Source organism: Bombina bombina, chromosome 2 (assembly GCF_027579735.1).
Source record: "Bombina bombina isolate aBomBom1 chromosome 2, aBomBom1.pri, whole genome shotgun sequence".
In the NCBI taxonomy this organism is placed as follows: Eukaryota; Metazoa; Chordata; class Amphibia; order Anura; family Bombinatoridae; genus Bombina; species Bombina bombina.
Window position 1 is genome coordinate 558777004 of NC_069500.1, and position 22417 is coordinate 558799420.

Here is a 22417-nt window from a genome sequence, read left to right on the forward strand (position 1 = left end):
TTCATGTATATATCAGCTTTTTTGATTCTATTTCATAAGTGACCTATTGAAATATGTATTTGTATTTTATTATGTTGTTGTTTTTTATTTATGTTTTGTCTGTGAGGGAGGGGTTAACAAATCCCTAAATAAGGGATACCTATCCTCATACATGTTAGCCTATGATTAAGCGCCACTAGGGGGCGCGAAACGCATCAGGCCGTGTGTCCCTCTTGTCTGTGTGTCCGCCACTTGCCTGGACTGTTTGTATATTTTTAACTAAGCCAAATAAAGTTTGTATTTTTACTATTTACACACCAAGCAGTGCCTGCATCTTTTTGTACATATCTCCTCGTATTGGGCTGATCACCCATTGCTACGGCACTCCGTTTCATGAAGCCTTTGATTGGATGACCCTTTACTAGTAATTTGGTTTTGGCTTTGACAGATTATTGGGCTGGTGGGCTGGTCTTCTACAATTTTTCCAGGGCTGCTTTTTATTCACAGTCCGGCCCTGATCAACAGAGCTTGGTTTCAAATTTATGGTAAAAATTTTATTCAACCCTTTATGTGCTGTGTTATTAGCTTTGTAAAGCCATTGGTGTTTTTCGCAGTTTGTCAGTGCTGATTTGACAGTACCTTATTATTACTATTTCCCTCTTAAGGGTCCTTCTTTGATCTTTAGCTCATCAGCTATTTCCCTTAGGAGCGGCCCCGATAAGTTAATAATTGATGATAGGAGTGTTTCTAATGCTGAGGACTCTTCTTCTTAGGAAATTCTCTCTAAGGCCCTGATATTCAAATATTCTTGGCTTGAAGAGAAATTCAAGTTCAGACTTCACAAAGGCAGAACTCACTAAATTTTCAAAAGAAAAAGGGCGGAATTCTCCAGCATGGCGAGATCTCTCTCTTTATGTATGTGAAGCAGAGACAAGCCCAGTGCAATATAACACTGCATGATATGAGAGTTTTATTACATTTACACTTTGTGCATTGTATTTTATATTACTATAGATTTCAGATTAGGTCCTTTCAGTATTATTGCATTTAAGCTTTGCAATTTCTCATTTGTAATTTAAAACATTTAAATTTTGATCTAGCAGTGATTTTACACATTCTGATTATGCTTTGAAGATTTCTGTGTTACTTTAATAACTTATGATCATACTTTGTATAAAATTACATTGCAATAATAAATACACTGCTGTATACAAAATAAAATACAAAATAGAAAGTGCAAAGTTTAAATGTAATAAAATGTAATCAAGTGTAAATTTATATAAAATAGAAAACACAACGTGTAAATGAAGAAGAAATGTCATGTCATACAGTGCTATATTGCACTGTGCTTGTTTCTACTTCACATACAGAAATGCACTAGGGATCTCACAGTGCTGGAGGATCATTTTAGAATATCTAACATGAAGGGAGTGGTTTTGAATATCAGGGCCTAAGTCTCGGTACCCTGCTGCTGTTGCAGAGGATGTGCCCTTTAATTTCAGGCTTCAGCATATTTATGTTTTATTGCGGGACATTTTAATTGCTTTAGAGGTAGAGGATTGTCCTGTTACAGTTAAGCAACCAGTTAAAAGGACTGATAAATTCATTAAGGCAGGTCACAAACAGCCTTCCTCTTTTCCTGTTCCTGACTTAGTTTCTGTACTCATTTCTTAGGAATTTCAGAAGCCAGGTATTAATTTTGTTCCATCTGCTAAGTTTAAATCTATTCTTCCTCTTCCTCCTCTGCCCATTGTCCAGAATATTTTGGTCCAAAAACAGAAATTCCAACAAGTCTACCCCAGGCACCAAGACCACATGAAGGTGTGGGCCAGCAGATTGAGTCTCTTTCGGGAGGCTTGGGAGGGATCTGTTTAGGACTCCTGAGTATAGAAAATAATTTCCCGGGGTTTCAAATAAGCTTACGTTCAAGGCCTCCTAGGGACTGGGAGTGCCTTCTTAAAGGCCCAAGCATTTTTGGCTTGTGTGAGAGATCTGTAATTAATGGAAGTGATTCCTCCATTTCCAGCTTCAGGATTAGTCCAAGAGTTTTATTCAAATCTCTCCATAGTACAATAAAGAGGGTACTTTTCTACCTGTTTTGGATCTTAAAATATTGAACACATTACTGAAAATTCATACTTTTCAACATTGAGACAATTCACACTTTACTCCCTCTTGTGCTTTTTTAGACAATCATTATCAGTTTGTGGCCCTCCCTTTCGATCTCACTACAGCACCCAGAGTGTTTACAAAAATGATGAGAGCCCTGTTGTCTGTAGTTCAAGCTCAAAGAATCTCTGTAGTTCCTTACTTGAATGACCATCTAGTCCAGGCTCCCTCTTTCCATCTGGTATATCTCACACTCAGGTGGTACTTCAGATGCTTTAGAGTCACGGTTGGAAATAAATCTTCTAAAGAGCTCCTTAAGTGCTCAGACTCTTGTGTATTTTCTTGGGTTTATAATCGATTCAGTGATTGTTTTTGTACTTGACAGGTCATCATAGACTAAAGTAGACACTCAGGCTAGTGATTTCTTTGTCGTTTAACCTGATATACATCTTTCCTCCATTTGTGTTGCTATCCAGAGTGAAAGTCAGAAATAAGTAGGAATAGGCCTTAGCAATTTTGATTGCTCCAGAGTGGCCTCTCAGATTTGGTTTGAGGTTCTGATCTGATTCAAATGTCCTTCCTTGGAGGTTTTCTCTAAAAAAGGATCTTCTCTCTCCAGGTCCTTACTTTTATCAAATTTGCCTGCATTTCGATTGAACACTTAGTGCTGTCTTAAAAAGGTTTTTCTGACAAGGTTTTTGACATGTTGATTTAGGCTAGGAAACATGCTACCAAAAGTATTTATAACAAAGTCTGAAAAAACTTTTTTCAGAATTCCTTGAGTCTCCTGAAACAGGGTCTGGATAATGATTTATCAGCCAGTTCTCTGAAGGATTCTATTATTTTTCTATTTCTAACAGTCTAGTTCGGTTTTATTATAAAAGAAAATTGCTAAAATTCCAGATTTTTAAACCTTTGTTCAGGATCTGATCAGAATAATATAGAACAAGAGGTGAGGGGGCGCTTTATTTATCTATATCTAATATGGTGGAAAATTATATATTAATTATGTATAATAAACATTATAAAAAGCATTAAAAAAAATTGCATATGTAAAACATATATTAATATGACATGTAAATCAAACCATATAATCCAATGGTCATGAATCCCAACAATAAATTCCAATTAGGATATTGGTGTGGTAAATCCAATATAACCAGGTAATCCAACTGTGAAAGTGGGGCCCAGATGGATGGCTGCTCTCCTCCTCACAGACTTGTCCGGATGTAACTGGTGAAAAAAGAGAAGACAGAGGGGCGCCTCATGTGTACATTAATATATCAGGATGAATCAGTCAAATGGACAACGCCAAATGAGTACTCACATTTGGCCCGAGTACACTTATGTACTGGTAGGAGCGGGCTGGTAGCTTGGGGTGTACCAGCTGACCCTCTCCAGGAGAAGATAGAATGATGCAGGAGTCTCCTGCCCCACTCGGTGTGTGGTAGATTCCAAATAGTGCAGTGTCAGAAGCAGTGGCTAAACTGCTCAAAAAGGTGCTGAACCAAGGCTTGTATAAAACAAGTTTGTTTATTAAAAACAGATTAAAAAATTAACAAGCAATGGTTACATATAATGCAACGCGTTTCTGAGCCTTAGCATCAGATGCCTGATGAAACAACCGATGCTTGTTACTTTTTTAATCGGTTTTTAATAAACCCCAAGCTACCAACCCGCTCCTATCAGTACATAAGTGTACTTGGGCCAAATGTGAGTACTCATTTGGCGTTGTCCATTTGACTGATTCATCCTGATATATTGATGTACACATGAGGTGCCCCTCTGTTTTCTCATTTTTCTTCTGATCAGAATAAAAACAGTTTTTCATCCAGATTCTCCTCCTTGGAATCTTAATCTGGTTTTGAGGGTTCTTCAAACTCCTTCTTTTGAGCCGATGCATAGTTTAAACATACACATTTTATCATGGAGGGTTCATATTCTTCTAGCTATTTATTCGATAAGAAGGGTTTCTGAGCTTACAACTTTCTCATGCAAACCTCCTTTTCTGATTTGTTCATCAAGATAAGTCTTTTTTTTTTTGTGCTAGCTGTTCCTTTCTTCCTAAAGTTGTATCTACAGATATTATTAATCAGGAAATTGTGGTTCCTTCTTTTTGTTCAGCCCCTAAAATCTAAGGAGTATCTGGATGTTGTGAGAGCTCTCAAATAGTATGTGGAAACCATATAAGATTTCAGACTTTCTTCTTCTTTTTGTTAATTTTTCTGGGCCTCGCAAGGGTCAAAAAGATAGGACTGTTACTTTAGCTGCTTGGCAAAAAGCTTTGTAAGGCATTTTTCGTTGCAGGCAAATGTCCCCCTGAGCATATTACTGTGCATTGTACTTGAGCAATTGCCACCTCTTGGGCCTTTCATAATGAGGCTTTTATTGATCAGATTTCCAAGCCAGCTACTTGGTCTTCTTTACACACTTTTTTAAAAGTTTTATAACTTTGATTTGTATGCCTCTTCTTAGGCTGTGTTGATCCTGATCAGTAACATACCTGCCTTCACTGTTGTTGATTTTGTGGATTTTATTGCTTGGTTATAGATTCCCACTCGTGATTATTTGTGGACTCTCAGCATCTAATGTTTTTTTTTTTTTAAATGATGCTTACCTGATAAATTAATTTCTTTCATGATGATGAGAATCCAAGAGCCCTGCTCTTACTTTTTGATCTGGTTGCGGCAGTACTTGTTTTGCCATTCTGTTGCCCTGCTTTATCTTTCCTACTTTTCTTTTTTCCTCATCTACTTGGCTATATGTATGACTGAGGATCATAGGAAGTGGTAGGGATTTAAAGCTCAGGGTGTTGGGGTGTCTCTTGCCTTCTCCTAGCAGTCAGGAGGGGATTTCCCACAAGTTACGAGTCTTGGACTCTCACCATCATGATAGAAATTAATTTATCAGGTAAGCATACATTTTGTTTTTTGCAATGGGGGGATATATTTTAGGGGTTAATAAAAGGGGGGATTTTTTTGCAAATTGGGTTGTGGCAGTTCAGTTAAGGAGTTTATATCAAAGGGGGTTTTACTTTTGGGGATTGGGGTGATTAGAGAGTGAGGGTTACCATTGTATGTTGTCACGGTTAGGGAGTTCATAACGGAGGGGGGGGGGGGTTACCATTCCAGCTTGTGGTGGTTAGTGGTTACCATTAGCATTGTGTTGGTTAAGGACCATTGTGACTTGTGGTGGTTAGGGGTTTACCATTGGGGTTGTTTTGGTTAAGGACTGTTGGGGTTTGTGGTTGTTAAGGGGTTACCATTGGGATTGTGTTGGCTAAGGTGTTAAAGGGACATAAAACAGGTTGAGATCTGTGCATATCCTAAAAGGGTTAATTAATTAACAATAGTTTGCATAACAGCATTGTTTAAAAATTGCTGGCAAGTATTTTAAAATAATATTTTTAAAATAAGCAAAATGAATTACATAGCTAAGATGCCTGGGGCAGCCAACTCCACCCCCCCCCCCCCTTATCAGTGTTTAGACACAGGTATTGTATTTCAATGAGTTCACATCTTCTAGACATGCTCCAGCAGATAATCCCTATTCACTTTTGTATTCTACCAAAAGCAACCATAGATAGGTTTTGACGAATACCCCGACTGGGTAGCTCTGCCAAAAGTTTCCTGCTTCCTCCCTGCCGACTGCAGCTGTGTAGCCGCCAAGTGATTACAACCAGTAGCCCACCCTGATACCAAACAGTACCAGTATTCAGGATCTCACCTTGTGACAGACTCCGGCTGCCCCGACTGGGTAGCTCTGCCAACAGGCTGCTATGTAGCAGAGAAAGTGATTATAACAATCCCCACTCAAATAACTAGACAGACTAGCATTCAGGTGAAACAAGAACTGATTTTATTAGGAAACACACACTCCACACACTACACAAACAAAGGGTCTTATCTTACTCCCAAATCTCCCACCATTCCCGCCCTTCCAGACAGGCTGGCGCCTGCCATAGCAGCAACAGTCCCACAGAGTCCCAGGACCCAGAGGTGGTGGTTTTGGGGTGATCCCGGGGGAGCAGTGGCACTGGGGACCGGAGTTACAGCCCGGTAAAGATAGTGGGTTTGGGGTGTCCAAAACCCCTGGTTCCCAAAAGAGCTCCCCTCCGTCAATTCCCCGACCTCTTGTCCTCTCTAGGGGCTACCAATCCCCAAAAAGAGCGGAGCTCTAGTGCAAAGGGCCGCTGGAGCCACCAGGGGTAAAGTTAGCGGGTGTCTGCGGTGGTGCAGCCGACTGGGAGTTCCAGGAGCCCAGCCAGCCTGAGAGGGGTTAGGCGGGTATCCGTTGCGGTGCGGCCGGCAGTTCCAGGAGCTTGGCCCACCTAGAAGGGTTTTCCCGGTCAGAGATCAGCTCTTCTCTGACAAAGATCACATAGTAAAAACAGCAGATATCACAAATCTGGAAGATCCCGTAAGCCCTGAAATGGCCAAGTCTGATGTAGAAAGGAGTCAGCCAGGCAGTAGGGGGGGTGGGGGTAGCCTTGGTGGTCTGGTATCCATGACATAGGTACAGCCATAAAAGGAATTGTGTGGGAGAAGGTGGAGCTTTACAATTCAGAAACTTAAAAGAAAGGGTCAATGGCGAGGCACTGCAGTATAAATTTGCAGGTAAAGTAATTAAAGTACATATTATTATATTTTGTCTCTATCCCATATTGTTTTATGTCCCTTTAATAGAGGTGGGGGGTATTGTTATGGAGGGTTAGTGGTTAATTGTATTAGGAATCTGGCAGTTTAGAGGTTGAATGTGACAGTGGCTGTAGTAAGTACAATAATGCTTTTTTATTAATATTTTGATACAATGCTCACAAAATTATTACAATGCACAAACAAATTAGCCAAGTGAAATTTCAGCTAAAATAAATGGAAGCGGTATGGGTGAGTGGTATTAGCATTCCATATTGCTTGCATTTTTCTACTCTGCTTGTAATATAGACTATGCTTAAGGGACAATTTAATGCTAAAATAAAATCCTCTAACAAATTAGAATGTCCCTTTAAATCATTAGGAGGAAATGCAGAGTAGGAAAAAGCTCACTGTACATGACTCACAGGCACATGAATCTGGAATTTAGAAACAGACGTTATTTTCCTATCAGTTATATTTATCTTCCTGTTTTGGTTCAGTTTTTGCAAGGCAATAAGAAATGTCAGAAGGCTGTAACATGATTAAAATACAGAGCATTGATTCTTAAATTGTGGCCTTGATTAAAAAGATTAAAAAAATGTTTGTTTATTATGGAAGTTTAGCTTATTAGCATCTAGAACAGAATGTAGCATTTTTGTTTGTTAAATATTGAAAGGCATTTGAGGATAATGTTGCTTGTTTCCTCTCTCTCAGATGACTCAGACAGAGGAAGCTGCCAACCAAGTTTCTGACGTACTGGGCCGTACTCTATGCAGACTTGATATTCCAGGAATGAAAAATGAACCGTTAATCAAGATAGCATACGAGTTGCTTAGCAGCTTATAATTTCAATTGGAAGACATGGGGAGCCTATTTTACAACAAAATTCTCAGTAATAACAAGAAATACTGTTGGGATTATGTGGTGATGAACGGTGAAGAACTTTAGTCCCTTTTTTTTTCTTTTGATACAAATAACTCATGGAAGTTTATCTCCCAGGAAATTATCTTTGACATTGACATAACATTAATGAATGGTTTGGAAAGTCTAGTATTTACTATGTGTATGGTTCATTATTAAAGGGATATGAAACAGACAGAGCATACCAATTTAAAATTTCCCAATTAGCTTGGTTCCCTTTATATTCTTTGCTGAAGAGATATTTAGGTAGGCATTTGTAGCACTACATGACAGAATGTTTTGCAAAACTGCTGCAATATAGTGCTCCAGAAATGGTCCCGCTCCTAAACATACATCATTACTTTTGAACAAAGATACCAAGAGAGCAAAGAAAATGTGATGATAGAAGTAAATTAGAAAGTTGTTTTAAATTGCATGTTCTATCTGAAACATGAATGAAAACATTTTGGTTTTCATATCCCTTTAACTATGATAGTAGGACAGTAGCCAGCAAGAGACAAAGTGAGATAACTACTGTCTGTTTGAAGTAAAATAACAGTTTACTTGAGAAGCTATGAGGCGTGACTCACACTGAAACAGAGTGCTTTAAAGGATATCAATCTATTGTTGTGCACTCACAACTGTTGTATTACTTGTAATTTAATATTTCTCTTGTTAAGTGTATCCAGTCCACGGATCATCCATTACTTGTGGGATATTCTCCTTCCCAACAGGAAGTTGCAAGAGGATCACCCACAGCAGAGCTGCTATATAGCTCCTCCCCTCACTGCCATATCCAGTCATTCTCTTGCAACTCTCAACTAAGATGGAGGTCGTAAGAGGACTGTGGTGTTTTATACTTAGTTTATTTCTTCAATCAAAAGTTTATTTTTAAATGGTACCGGAGTGTACTGTTTATCTCAGGCAGTATTTAGAAGAAGAATCTGCCTGCGTTTTCTATGATCTTAGCAGAAGTAACTAAGATCCTTTGCTGTTCTCACATATTCTGAGGAGTGAGGTAACTTCAGAGGGGGAATAGCATGCAGGTTTTCCTGTAATAAGGTATGTGCAGTTAAAATATTTTTCTAGGGATGGAATTTGCTAGAAAATGCTGCTGATACCGAAGTAATGTAAGTAAAGCCTTAAATGCAGTGATAGCGACTGGTATCAGGCTTATTAATAGAGATACATACTCTTATAAAAGTGTATTTTAAAACGTTTGCTGGCATGTTTAATCGTTTTTTACATATGTTTGGTGATAAAACTTATTGGGGCCTAGTTTTTTCCACATGGCTGGCTGTGGCCTATTTTGGCGTTTTTTTGCACAGCAAAAATTACAGACACAGACATCCAGCTTCTTCCTGCATGATCCAGGACATCTCTGAAGGGCTCAAAAGGCTTCAAAAGTCATATTGAGGGAGGTAAAAAGCCACAGTAGAGCTGTGGCATTTGTTGTGACTGTTTAAAAAACGTTTTTGTCATTTGTTATTCAGTTTTTGGTATTAAGGGGTTAATCATCCATTTGCAAGTGGGTGCAATGCTCTGCTAACTTATTACATACACTGTAAAAATTTCGTTAGTGTAACTGCATTTTTTCACTGTTATTTCAAAATTTGGGAAAATTTGTGTTTCTTAAAGGCGCAGTAACGTTTTTTATATTGCTTGTAAACTTGTTTTAAAGTGTTTTTCCAAGCTTGCTAGTCTCATTGCTAGTCTGTTTAAACATGTCTGACACAGAGGAACATACTTGTTCATTATGTTTGAAAGCCATGGTGGAGCCCCATAGGAGAATGTGTACTAAATGTATTGATTTCACCTTAAACAGTAAAGATCAGTCTTTATCTATAAAAGAATTATAACCAGAGGGTTCTGTCGAGGGGGAAGTTATGCCGACTAACTCTCCCCACGTGTCAGACCCTTCGCCTCCCGCTCAGGGGACGCGCGCTAATATGGCGCCAATTACATCAGGGACGCCCATAGCGATTACCTTGCAGGACATGGCTGCAATCATGAATAATACCCTGTCAGAGGTATTATCTAGATTGCCTGAATTAAGAGGCAAGCGCGATAGCTCTGGGGTTAGGAGAGATACAGAGCGCGCAAATGCTGTTAGAGCCATGTCTGATACTGCGTCACAGTATGCAGAACATGAGGACGGAGAGCTTCAGTCTGTGGGTGACATCTCTGACTCGGGGAAACCTGATTCAGAGATTTCTAATTTTAAATTTAAGCTTGAGAACCTCCTTGTATTGCTTGGGGAGGTATTAGCTGCTCTGAATGACTGTAACACAGTTGCAATTCCAGAGAAATTGTGTAGGCTGGATAGATACTATGCGGTGCCGGTGTGTACTGATGTTTTTCCTATACCTAAAAGGCTTACAGAAATTATTAGCAAGGAGTGGGATAGACCCGGTGTGCCCTTTTCCCCACCTCCTATATTTAGAAAAATGTTTCCAATAGACGCCACTACACGGGACTTATGGCATACGGTCCCTAAGGTGGAGGGAGCAGTTTCTACTTTAGCAAAGCGTACCACTATCCCGGTTGAGGACAGTTGTGCTTTTTCAGATCCAATGGATAAAAAATTGGAGGGTTACCTTAAGAAAATGTTTATTCAACAAGGTTTTATTTTACAGCCCCTTGCATGCATTGCCTGTCACTGCTGCGGCGGCATTCTGGTTTGAGGCCCTGGAAGAGGCCATCCATACAGCTCCATTGAATGAAATTATTGACAAGCTTAGAACGCTTAAGCTAGCTAACTCATTTGATTCTGATGCCATTGTTCATTTGACTAAACTAACGGCTAAGAATTCCGGATTCGCCATCCAGGCGCGTAGGGCGCTATGGCTTAAATCCTGGTCAGCTGACGTGACTTCAAAGTCTAAATTACTCAACATTCCTTTCAAGGGGCAGACATTATTCGGGCCTGGCTTGAAGGAAATTATTGCTGACATTACTGGAGGCAAGGGTCATACCCTTCCTCAGGACAGGGCCAAATCAAAGGCCAAACAGTCTAATTTTCGTGCCTTTCGAAATTTCAAGGCAGGAGCAGCATCAACTTCCTCCGCTTCAAAACAAGAGGGAACTGTTGCTCATTCCAGACAGTCCTGGAACAAGGGCAAGCAGACCAGAAAGCCTGCTGCTGCCCCCAAGACAGCATGAAGGAACGTCCCCCTATCCGGAAACTGATCTAGTGGGGGGCAGACTTTCTCTCTTCGCCCAGGAGTGGGCAAGAGATGTTCAGGATCCCTGGGCGTTGGAGATCATATCTCAGGGATATCTTCTGGACTTCAAAGCTTCTCCTCCACAAGGGAGATTTCATCTTTCAAGGTTATCAGCAAACCAGATAAAGAAAGAGGCATTCCTAAGCTGTGTGCAAGACCTCCTAGTAATGGGAGTGATCCATCCAGTTCCGCGGACGGCACAAGGACAGGGATTTTATTCAAATCTGTTTGTGGTTCCCAAGAAAGAGGGAACCTTCAGACCAATCTTGGATCTAAAGATCTTAAACAAATTCCTCAGAGTTCCATCATTCAAGATGGAAACTATTCGGACCATCCTACCCATGATCCAAGAGGGTCAGTACATGACCACAGTGGACTTAAAGGATGCCTACCTTCACATACCGATTCACAAAGATCATCATCGGTTCCTAAGGTTTGCCTTTCTAGACAGGCATTACCAATTTGTAGCTCTTCCCTTCGGGTTGGCCACTGCCCCGAGAATTTTTACAAAGGTTCTGGGCTCACTTCTGGCGGTTCTAAGACCGCAAGGCATAACGGTGGCTCCGTATCTAGACGACATCCTGATACAGGCGTCAAGCTTTCAAATTGCCAAGTCTCATACAGAGATAGTTCTGGCATTTCTGAGGTCGCATGGGTGGAAAGTGAACGTGGAAAAGAGTTCTCTATCACCACTTACAAGAGTCTCCTTCCTAGGGACTCTTATAGATTCTGTAGAGATTAAAATTTACCTGACGGAGTCCAGGTTATCAAAACTTCTAAATGCTTGCCGTGTCCTTCATTCCATTCCACGCCCGTCAGTGGCTCAGTGCATGGAAGTAATCGGCTTAATGGTAGCAGCAATGGACATAGTGCCATTTGCGCGCCTGCATCTCAGACCGCTGCAATTATGCATGCTAAGTCAGTGGAATGGGGATTTCTCAGATTTGTCCCCTCTACTAAATCTGGATCAAGAGACCAGAGATTCTCTTCTCTGGTACTTTCTCGGGTCCATCTCTCCAAGGGTATGACCTTTCGCAGGCCAGATTGGACGATTGTAACAAGAGATGCCAGCCTTCTAGGTTGGGGCGCAGTCTGGAACTCCCTGAAGGCTCAGGGATCGTGGACTCAGGAGGAGGAACTCCTCCCAATAAATATTCTGGAGTTAAGAACAATATTCAATGCTCTTCTAGCTTGGCCTCAGTTAGCAACACTGAGGTTCATCAGATTTCAGTCGGACAACATCACGACTGTGGCTTACATCAACCATCAAGGGGGAACCAGGAGTTCCCTAGCGATGTTAGAAGTCTCAAAGATAATTCGCTGGGCAGAGTCTCACTCTTGCCACCTGTCAGCGATCCACATCCCAGGCGTAGAGAATTGGGAGGCGGATTTTCTAAGTCGTCAGACTTTTCATCCGGGGGAGTGGGAACTCCATCCGGAGGTGTTTGCTCAACTGGTCCATCGTTGGGGCAAACCAGAACTGGATCTCATGGCGTCTCGCCAGAACACCAAGCTTCCTTGTTACGGATCCAGGTCCAGGGACCCGGGAGCAACTCTGATAGATGCTCTAGCAGCTCCTTGGATCTTCAACCTGGCCTATGTGTTTCTACCGTTTCCTCTGCTCCTTCGACTGATTGCCAAAATCAAACAGGAGAGAGCATTGGTGATTCTGATAGCGCCTGCGTGGCCACGCAGGACCTGGTATGCAGAGCTAGTGGACATGTCATCTCTTCCACCATGGACTCTGCCTCTGAGGCAGGACCTTCTAATACAAGGTCCTTTCAATCATCCAAATCTAATTTCTCTGAGACTGACTGCATGGAGATTGAACGCTTGATTCTATCAAGGCGTGGCTTCTCCGAGTCAGTCATTGATACCTTAATACAGGCTCGGAAGCCTGTCACCAGGAAAATCTACCATAAGATATGGCGTAAATATCTTTATTGGTGTGAATCCAAGAGTTACTCATGGAGTAAGATTAGGATTCCTAGGATATTGTCCTTTCTCCAAGAGGGTTTGGACAAAGGCTTATCAGCTATTTCTTTAAAAGGACAGATCTCTGCTCTGTCTATTCTTTTGCACAAGCGTCTGGCAGAAGTTCCAGACGTCCAGGCATTTTGTCAGGCTTTGGTTAGAATTAAGCCTTTGTTTAAAACTGTTGCTCCCCCGTGGAGCTTAAACTTGGTTCTTAAAGTTCTTCAGGGAGTTCCGTTTGAACCCCTTCATTCCATTGATATTAAAATTTTATCTTGGAAAGTTTTTGATGGCTATTTCCTCGGCTCGAGTCTCTGAGTTATCTGCCTTACATTGTGATTCTCCTTATCTGATTTTTCATTCAGACAAGGTAGTTCTGCGTACCAAACCTGGGTTTTTACCTAAGGTGGTTTCTAACAGGAATATCAATCAAGAGATTGTTGTTGCATCATTGTGTCCTAATCCTTCTTCAAAGAAGGAACGTCTTTTGCATAATCTGGACGTAGTCCGTGCCTTGAAGTTTTACTTACAGGCTAGTAAAGATTTTCGTCAAACATCTGCCCTGTTTGTCGTTTACTCTGGACAGAGGAGAGGTCAAAAAGCTTCGACAACCTCTCTCTCCTTTTGGCTTCGGAGCATAATACGCTTAGCCTATGAGACTGCTGGACAGCAGCCCCCTGAAAGGATTACAGCTCATTCTACTAGAGCTGTGGCTTCCGCCTGGGCCTTTAAAAATGAGGCCTCTGTTGAACAGATTTGCAAGGCTGCGACTTGGTCTTCGCTTCATACCTTTTCAAAATTTTACAAATTTGACACTTTTGCTTCTTCGGAGGCTGTTTTTGGGAGAAAGGTTCTACAGGCAGTGGTTCCTTCCGTTTAAGTTCCTGCCTTGTCCCTCCCATCATCCGTGTACTTTAGCTTTGGTATTGGTATCCCACAAGTAATGGATGATCCGTGGACTGGATACACTTAACAAGAGAAAACATAATTTATGCTTACCTGATAAATTTATTTCTCTTGTAGTGTATCCAGTCCACGGCCCGCCCTGTCCTTTTAAGGCAGGTCTAAATTTTAATTAAACTACAGTCACAACTGCACCCTATGGTTTCTCCTTTCTCGTTTTGTTTCGGTCGAATGACTGGATATGGCAGTGAGGGGAGGAGTTATATAGCAGCTCTGCTGTGGGTGATCCTCTTGCAACTTCCTGTTGGGAAGGAGAATATCCCACAAGTAATGGATGATCCGTAAACTGGATACACTACAAGAGAAATAAATTTATCAGGTAAGCATAAATTATGTTTTTTGAGAATAGTAAATCTTTTAAGGTACGCCAGGCTTGATCAACTTGAAGTCAGGCCACTGTGCATGTATCTGGATCTCCAGTCTTTTAAACTGAATATTGTAAACAAAACAAAAAAGGAATTGTTTAGTACTTTTATCATAAAATGTTTCTCTTAAACAGAAAATGCATACTGGCGGGAGGTGGAAGATCAAAAATTGTGTGAGTCTACATCTGTACGCAATAATATCAGTAAATAGCTGCATCATTGTGCTGTTTAGATATTTGCACTCATCCAAGCCAAAGCAATATCTAATATCTGTTTAAAGCAATGCAAGTATGTTAAGATCTAAGTAAAAAAAAAAAAAAACACTGTGGCCCCTCATAAAAAGTTTGGACACCCCTGTTATAAGACAATCCAAGGGTAATGGGAAGCTGCTTTTTCAGATTGTCAGGTACTCATCATTTACTGGTAAAGTTTACAATGTCATTATTAGCAGAGTCCATATTTTAAAAAAAAAACCCTGCTTAGATGTAGTTTTTGACTAGAAATCTAAACAACATTGGTATACCTTTTATATAATTGTATATTCTACCAAGTTTATAAAAGCAAGCTGTACTTTTTATAGTAAAATCATTTACATATATTCATATGTTGTGGTGAATTTCTGCTGTACAGCTAAAAACACAATAATATTTTATAAAACTAAAAACAAATGTAATCAATTACTCTTTTTACAGAAAATAAAAAATGTTTAGCAAAGTTTTTGAATTATAGTTTTATAAAGGTAGAAAACCTTTATCCAAACTGCTTGGGACCGGAAGAGGTTTGGATTTTGGAATATTTGCATCTGAAAAATGGGTCAAGTTTAGAGGAAGATGGAACCAAGAGTAAACAACAATATCTTATGCATTTATACAGTATTTACATGTCATAATACAGCTTATTCATGTAACCTATCGGTAGTTTTATATAATTTTTAATACTTTAGAATACATAGTACACGGCAGTACTGTAATCAGGTAATATAAATAAATATAGTCTATTATTTGCATTTATGAACATAAAAACCAAAGACACAGGCAGAGTAGGCTGACTTACAAGCAGGGAAAATAGTAGTTTCTTTCATCATTTACTGTTGGGAATATCACTCCTGGCCAGCAGAAGGAGGCAAAGAGCACCATAGCCAAGCTGTTAAGTATCTCTCCCCTTCCCACAACCTCCAGTCATTCTCTTTGCCTTTGGTGCATGGAGGAGGTGAAGTTTTGGTGTCTGAAGGAAAATTTAGTTTTCACTACAAGCAAGTTTTTGGGTATAGCCATATTCCACATTATTCCTTGCAGTCGAGTAGTGGTGGCTTTAAAGCAGTTAGGAACTTGTAAGGTGGGTCTTGCTGCATTTTCCTAACAGTTGCTGCCCTTGTAAAGAAAGCCAGAGTAGTCTTACTCTGTTCTTTCTCTTCAACAGGTCTCTGTGAGGAACTGTGTCCTCTCATACCTTGTGACTGTCTACATGCCGGACAGCCGATTTGGCAGGTAAGTGCTTTTTCTTCCAGGTGGGGAGACTATGCACTTAGCAACTTAAGAGATCCTGCTTATTTATTTTGGGACATAAATAATCCCATGGTAAGGATTGCATTGGGCATGAAGCAGGCACTTTAATAGCATGTGTAAGACTGGCATGACTCTTATGTATGAAAGGGTTAATGCTTAATTATGGGCTGTTTTTATTCTTTGAGCAGTTTTTATTTGGTTAAAATCCTGAGGGACTGAGAGTGTATCATGTGTTTGATGTTTGCAAACAGGTCTTAGGCATTTTGCATCTTTGCAGTCAGATGCAGTATATCAGAGCCTGTTATATTTGCGACATGGAACGGTCTGTGGCTCAATCGCTTTCTCTTTGTCTGTCGGCGTGAGACAGATCCGGACAGTAATGGGCTCCGTTTTTCTCTGATCTGATACACAGCGTACAAGGAAGTAACTTTTTTGCGCCTTCCTGTGGCGCATTAGTCAAGTCCGGTCACGTGAACGGCTTCTGGTACTTCGGAGCGGTGTTTGGTGGCACGGAGCTGCAATCTTCTAGGCTGTTTTCATCCGGTTTTCGGTTTTGGAGCAGGTAGGCGCCTCAGTCGAGACTGAGGTGTAGAGTGTCCTGAGGAGGTCGTTAGGAGCGTATCTTCGCTCTAGTACTAGTACTAGCGCAGAATAAAGATTGCGCTATTTATTTTTTATTTAGAGGTTATTTATTTTTTAAATAAACGTTTTTTGGAGTTCAACAGATTTAAAAGCAAAATGCCTGATATGGAGCAGGAACCTGCTCAGATGAACTCTTGCCTTTTGTGCTCAGAAGCGCAAATTGCTTCCCCCATGCAATTTTGTTCCTCGTGTGTCAAGAAGGCCTTGCAAAATAAAGAAAAAAATGTTTGTGTTGAGCCTAATGTTTCTCAGGATGACGCTGTTCAGGTAATACCACAGCTTTCTCCTGTAACGTCTCAAGCCTTAATGGTGTCACATGCAGTGCCCTGCGGTTCCTCTATAACTCCTAGTGTGGTATATTTTAAAGCAGAAATTGCTGCCCATGTATCTTCTGCGGTATCTGCGGCATTAGCTGCCATTCCCAGGTTACAGGGAAAACGCAATGTCCAAGTTTTGCTACTCAAGTTTCGTTTTCTCATATATCTGATGAGGAAGATACGTCGGGAGCTTCTAAAGGGTGAAATCTCAGATTCGGACAGTATAATTCCTTCTTCTGAGACTGAAGTGGTATCCTTCAGATTTAAGCTTGAACACCTTCAAATACTGTTAAAGGAGGTTTTGGCTATTTTAGATTACTTCAATACCCCTGTCGTTGTCAATATTAAGAAATCTAGTAAACTCAATAGCTACTATGATGTTCCTTCCTCTTCGGAGGTTTTTCCTGTGCCAGACCGTGCTATGGAGATTATTTCTCAGGAATGGGAGAAACCAGGGGTAGCCTTTTCTCAGTCTCCTATTTTTAAAAAGATGTTTCCTGTTGTAGGCTCCATTAAAGACCCCTGGCCACTGTGCCCAAAGTAGAAGGGGCCATTTCTACTCTCGCTAAGAGAACTACTATGCCTATTGAGGATAGCTGCTCTTTTAAGGATCTAATGGACAAAAAGCTGGAGGCTTATTTGAAGAAGATATATGTTCATCAACGTCTCCATTGGCAGCCTACTCTGTGTATTGCCACTGTGACAAGTGCAGCATCATATTGGTTCAACGCCTTGGCTGATTCTCTTCAGGTAGAGACTTCTTTGGATGAGATCCAAGATGAAATTAAACTAGCCAATTCCTTTATTTCTGATGCTATTTTGCAGGTTGTTAGACTGGGAGCAAAAACTTCTAGTTTCACTGTACTAGCCCGTAGGGCATTGTGGTTGAAATCTTGGTCAGCGGATGTTTTCTCTAAGGTCAAGCTTCTGGCAATTCCTTACAAGGGCAAGACATTTTTTGGACCTGGTCTGGCAGAAATAATTTCTTATATTATGGGTGGAAAAGGGTCTTTTCTGCCTCAGGATAAGAAAAATAGACTTAAAGGATGTCAGAGTAATTTTCGTTCCTTTCGTCATAAGCAGGAGCAACCCAAGTCTTCTTGGAGACCCAATCAGTCTTGGAACAACAGGAAACAGTCAAAGAAACCCACAGCTGAATCCAAATCAGCATGAAGGGTTTGCCCCCGAACAGGGATCGGATCAGGTGGGGGGGCAGACTTTCGCAGTTTTCTCAAGCTTGGATACAAGATGTCCCAGTTCCCTGGGCTGTGGACATAGTATCTCAGGGTTACAAATTGGAATTCAAGACTTTTCCTCCCAGGGGCAGGTTCCTCCTCTCAAGATTATCTGCAGACTAGATAAAAAGAGAGGCGTTGTTGAAATGTTAAAGGACCTTTCCTCCCTGGGAGTGATAGTTCCAGTACTGGAACAGGGTCTAGGTTTCTACTCCAATCTGAGGGAACTTTACGACCTATTCTAGACCTAAACAAGTTTCTCAGAGTACCGTCTTTCAAGATGGAGACTATACGTTCCATTCTTCCTTTAGTGCAAGAGGGTCAGTTCATGACGACCATAGACCTGAAGGATGCGTACCTTCATGTTCCCATTCACAGGGATCATTACAAATTTCTGAGATTTGCCTTTCTGGACAAACACTTTCAGTTTGTGGCACTTTCGTTTGGCCTTGCCACAGCTCCCAGAATTCAAATGGTTCTGGGGGCTCTCTTGTCAATGATCCGGTCTCGGGGAGTTACAGTGGTGCCTTACCTGGACTACATATTGGTTCAGGCACCATCTTTCCAACAAGCAAAATCTCACACAGAGATCTTGTTGTCTTTTCTTTGTTCCCACGAATGGAAGGTGAATCTGGAAAAAAGCTCCCCTGTTCCAGTTACAAGGGTAGTGTTTTTAGGGACTATAATAGATTCCCTATTGATGAAAAATTTTCTGACGGAGGTCAGAAGAGCCAAAATTCTTTCCTCTTGCCACTCTCTACAGTCTACTGTTCAGCCACCAGTGGCTCAATGTATGGAGGTAATCGGTCTGATGGTGGATTCTATGGACATCATTCCCTTTGCTCGGTTCCATTTGAGAGCTCTGCAGTTGTGCATACTCAGACAATTCAACGGGAAAAATGCGGATCTGTCTCAGAGGATAGAGCTAGATCAGTTGACAACAGACTCTCTCCCGTGGTGGCTTTCTCTGGAACATCTGTCTCAGGGCACATGCTTTCGAAGACCTTACTGGGTGATTGTGACCACGGATGCCAGCCTGCTGGGCTGGGGAGCAGTCTGGGACTTGTTAAAGGCATAGGGCCTTTGGACTCGGGAGGAGTCTGTTCTCCCCATCAACATCTTGGAGTTGAGTCTGATTTAGAATGCTCTGTTGGCTTGGCCTCAGTTGTCCTTAGCCCAGTTTATCAGGTTCCAGTCAGACAATATAACCTTGGTGGCTTACATCAACTACCAGGGAGGAACTCAGAGCTCCTTAGCCATGAATGAGGTGGCTCGGATTATTCAGAGGGCGAAGGCTCATTGCGGTCTGCCATCCACATTCTAGGAGTGGACAACTGGGAAGCGGATTTCCTGAGCAGACAGGCTTTTCATCCCGGGAACTCCATCCGAAGGTGTTCTCCAGCTTAACCCTCAAATGGGGGGAACCAGAGTTGGATCTGATGGCATCTTGGCAAAATGCCAAACTTCCAAGGTACGGTTCAAGGTCAAGAGATCCGCAGGCCGCCCTGATAGATGCTCTGGCGGTCCCTTGGTATTTCAGGCTGGCATACCTGTTTCCTTCGTTTGCTCTCCTTCCACGAGTCATTGCACGTATCAAACAGGACAGAGCATCAGTAATTCTAAGAGCACCTGGGTGGCCTTGCAGGATTTGGTATGCAGACCAGTGGTGTTTTTAGGTTTTGTACTGCCCTAGGCACTCAAAATTATGCTCCCCCCCAAAGGTTTTAGGCCTTTTTTCCTCTTAATATTATTTGGGTCAGTATGTAAAATGTTTTTTTTTTTTTTTTAACAATTCAAAAGAACGTGGGCTAGCAAAACACTTGCATACAAATGGGTTGAATTGCATGCACCTCATACCATTTTCTCCGTGAGAGAAAAAATGGGGAGGGGAAAAAGGGAGGGAGAGAGAGAGAGAAGAGAAAAGTGGGGAGGGTGAGGAGAAAAGGGGGGAAGGAAAGAAAGGAGTGAAAGAAGGGAGCAAGGGAGTTGAGAGAAAGAAGGGAGGGAGTTGAAGGGAGGGAGAAAGGGAAAGAAGGGAGAGAGGAAGGGAGGGAAAGAAGAATACACTTTGAAGCAATCACTGCACTTCACATGCAACAACATACAGTAATTGCCATTATTCAAGTAATGAAACTTTTTAAATGTCCGTTTACTATTTACTCTGTGGGTTCATGAATGCAGAGAAAGCTAGCTTTTAGTAGCTAACATACATTAGCGCTGAGAGTTTATGACTAGACATCACAAGCTGATCTTAGCAGTGCACAGACGCATCCAGTCAGTTACGAAGACTTGCAATAAGCACTGTGCTCACAGACCCACCACAGCTGACAAGGGGATGCTGCATATTGGCACAAGGTGTTCTACTCCAGCCTCGCCTTGTAGGCATATCCCCGGGCAAGTGTCTTACCAAGAACACTTCCACTGCAAAAATTCCGGCGGCTCTAAATGAAGCAACAGTTTAAAGGACCACTGCCTGTGAAGAGCGACATTAATCAGTGCACGTGCCTTGTCTACTCTGTAAAAGCCTGCACTTTATCCCTCACTGTACTGTGTGCTGGCTTTTAGAGAGAGGATAGGGCAGATGTGCTACCCCTCTAAAATCTGCCTCCCTAGGCACCGGCCTTATTAGCCTAGGCCATAATACGCCCCTGATGCAGACCTAGTGGAGATGTCATCTCTCCCACTTTGGAGACTGCCTTGGAGGGAAGGACCTTCTGATTCAGGGTCCCTTCCTTCATCCAAATCTCATTTCTCTGAAGCTGACTGCTTGGAGATTGAATGCTTAAAGTGTGTGTTTTTTTAGTCGGTCATTGAGACCATGGTTTAAGCTTGCAAGCTTGTTACTAGAAAGATTAACTATAAGATATGGCGTAAATATCTTTTAAAGGGTTTGTCAGTCAGTACCCTGAAGGGTCAGATTTCTGCTTTATCTGTTTTGTTACATAAGCGTCTGGCGGATGTGCCAGACATACAATCTTTTTTTCAGGCCTTGTTCAGAATCAGGCCTGTCTTTAAGTCTGTTGCTCCTTCTTGGAGCCTTAACCTTGTTCTTAAAGTTTTGCAGCAGGCCCCGTTTGAGCCTTTACATTCCATAGATATTAAGTTATCTTGGAAGGTTTTGTTTTTTATGGCTAACTCTTCTGCTTAGAGAGTCTCAGAACTCTCAGCTTTGCAGTGTGATTCGCCTTATCTTTCATGCCGATAAGGCGGTTCTTCGTACTAAGTTAGGTTTCCTTCCTAAAGCTGTTTCAGATAGAAATATTAATCAGGAAATTGTTGTTCCTTCTCTATGTCCTAATCCTTCTTCTTACAAGGAACGTTTGTTGCACAAATTGGATGTTGTGCGTGCTCTTAAATTCTATCTACAGGCGACTAAGGATTGCAAGGCTGCAACTTGGTCTTCTCTGCATACTTTTTCCAAATTTTACATTTTAATTTGATACTTTTGCCTCGGCTGAGGCTTCTTTTGGGAGAAAGGTTCTTCAAGAGGGGGTGCCTTCTGTTTAGGTCTGCCTGTCTTGTCCTTCCCTAGTCATCTGTGTCCTATAAGATTTGGTATCATGCTATTCTATATAAGCAAGTTATTTAAGTATAAGAATTTAGTAAAACTTTAAATGTAACTATTTAAAGGGACATAAAGCTCAACATTGATATGCACATGAATAAAATATTTTTCCCAATACACATGTATTAGCAAAAATGCTTCTAGCAAAACTCAGAGACAATTGAAAGCAAGTACACAGGTTGCAAACATTATTTCCTTCACTTCAAATCTGGTGCCCCATTCCTCCAAGAAGGCCTCATCAAATTACTGATAACATACTAAAATACTGACTTGATCCCCTGCACCCTACTCGATTGACACCCCTTTTAAGAATCGTCAGGCACTAAGTTTTAGGAGGCCGGAGAGGTTTTGCCGGTTTTCCAGCGGTCAGCCGCTGGCAGGGGTCCAGGGCTCAATTCCAGTCCAGCACTGAGTTCCAGGTGGCTGGATGGGTTTTGCTGCTGGCATTTTAGAGCATCTCTGTGACACATTATTCAAACATTAATTATATTTTTGGTGACATAGCTTCATAGCTATAATAAAGAGTTTTATTACTTATAGTATAGTTTATTATAGTGCTGTCATAGGGAGTTAGCTGGGCAGTGTAGGGGTAGTTTAGGTTAGCTGTGACGTAGGTGTAGGCGTTCGGTGGGAGGTAGCGAGGCGGAGCAGGCGGTGGTGTATAGGTTAGGCATGATGTAGTTATAGGCGTTCAGGGGGAGTTAGTGAGGCATGCTAGTGGGAGTAGCAGTGAAGTGCAGATTGCGAGGAGGGTAGTTACCATATTCATCTTGCCAGCTATCAGCTGCTGAGACAACATCGCCTGAGCTAGTTTAGTGTAGGCACTTATGAAAAAGAAAAAATCGATAGACTTTATTGGCAAAACAAAAAAAGAGGTGCAGTTAAAAAACGCAGCTTACGCGTTTCGGCTAAGCACCTTATTAAAGATGCTAATACTGTTTACAAATTAGTGCAATAAAAAACCATAAACTGTACACGATTGGTTCCTGAGGAGTCACATGATTG

The 22417-nt window shown here is 41.5% G+C and overlaps 1 protein-coding gene across 2 annotated transcripts in view; it reads left to right on the forward strand.

Moving 5' to 3' along the window:
• FANCC (FA complementation group C) overlaps positions 1 to 7818 on the forward strand; it is a 1120322-nt gene extending 1112504 nt beyond the window's left edge. For both annotated transcript variants that reach the window (XM_053702420.1, XM_053702421.1), the window contains one exon: positions 7437 to 7818. In XM_053702420.1, the coding sequence (XP_053558395.1) occupies positions 7437 to 7568 (132 nt within the window). In that variant the 3' untranslated portion in view covers positions 7569 to 7818. The remainder of the gene's footprint in view (positions 1 to 7436) is intronic.
• The last annotated feature ends 14599 nt before the right edge of the window (positions 7819 to 22417 follow it).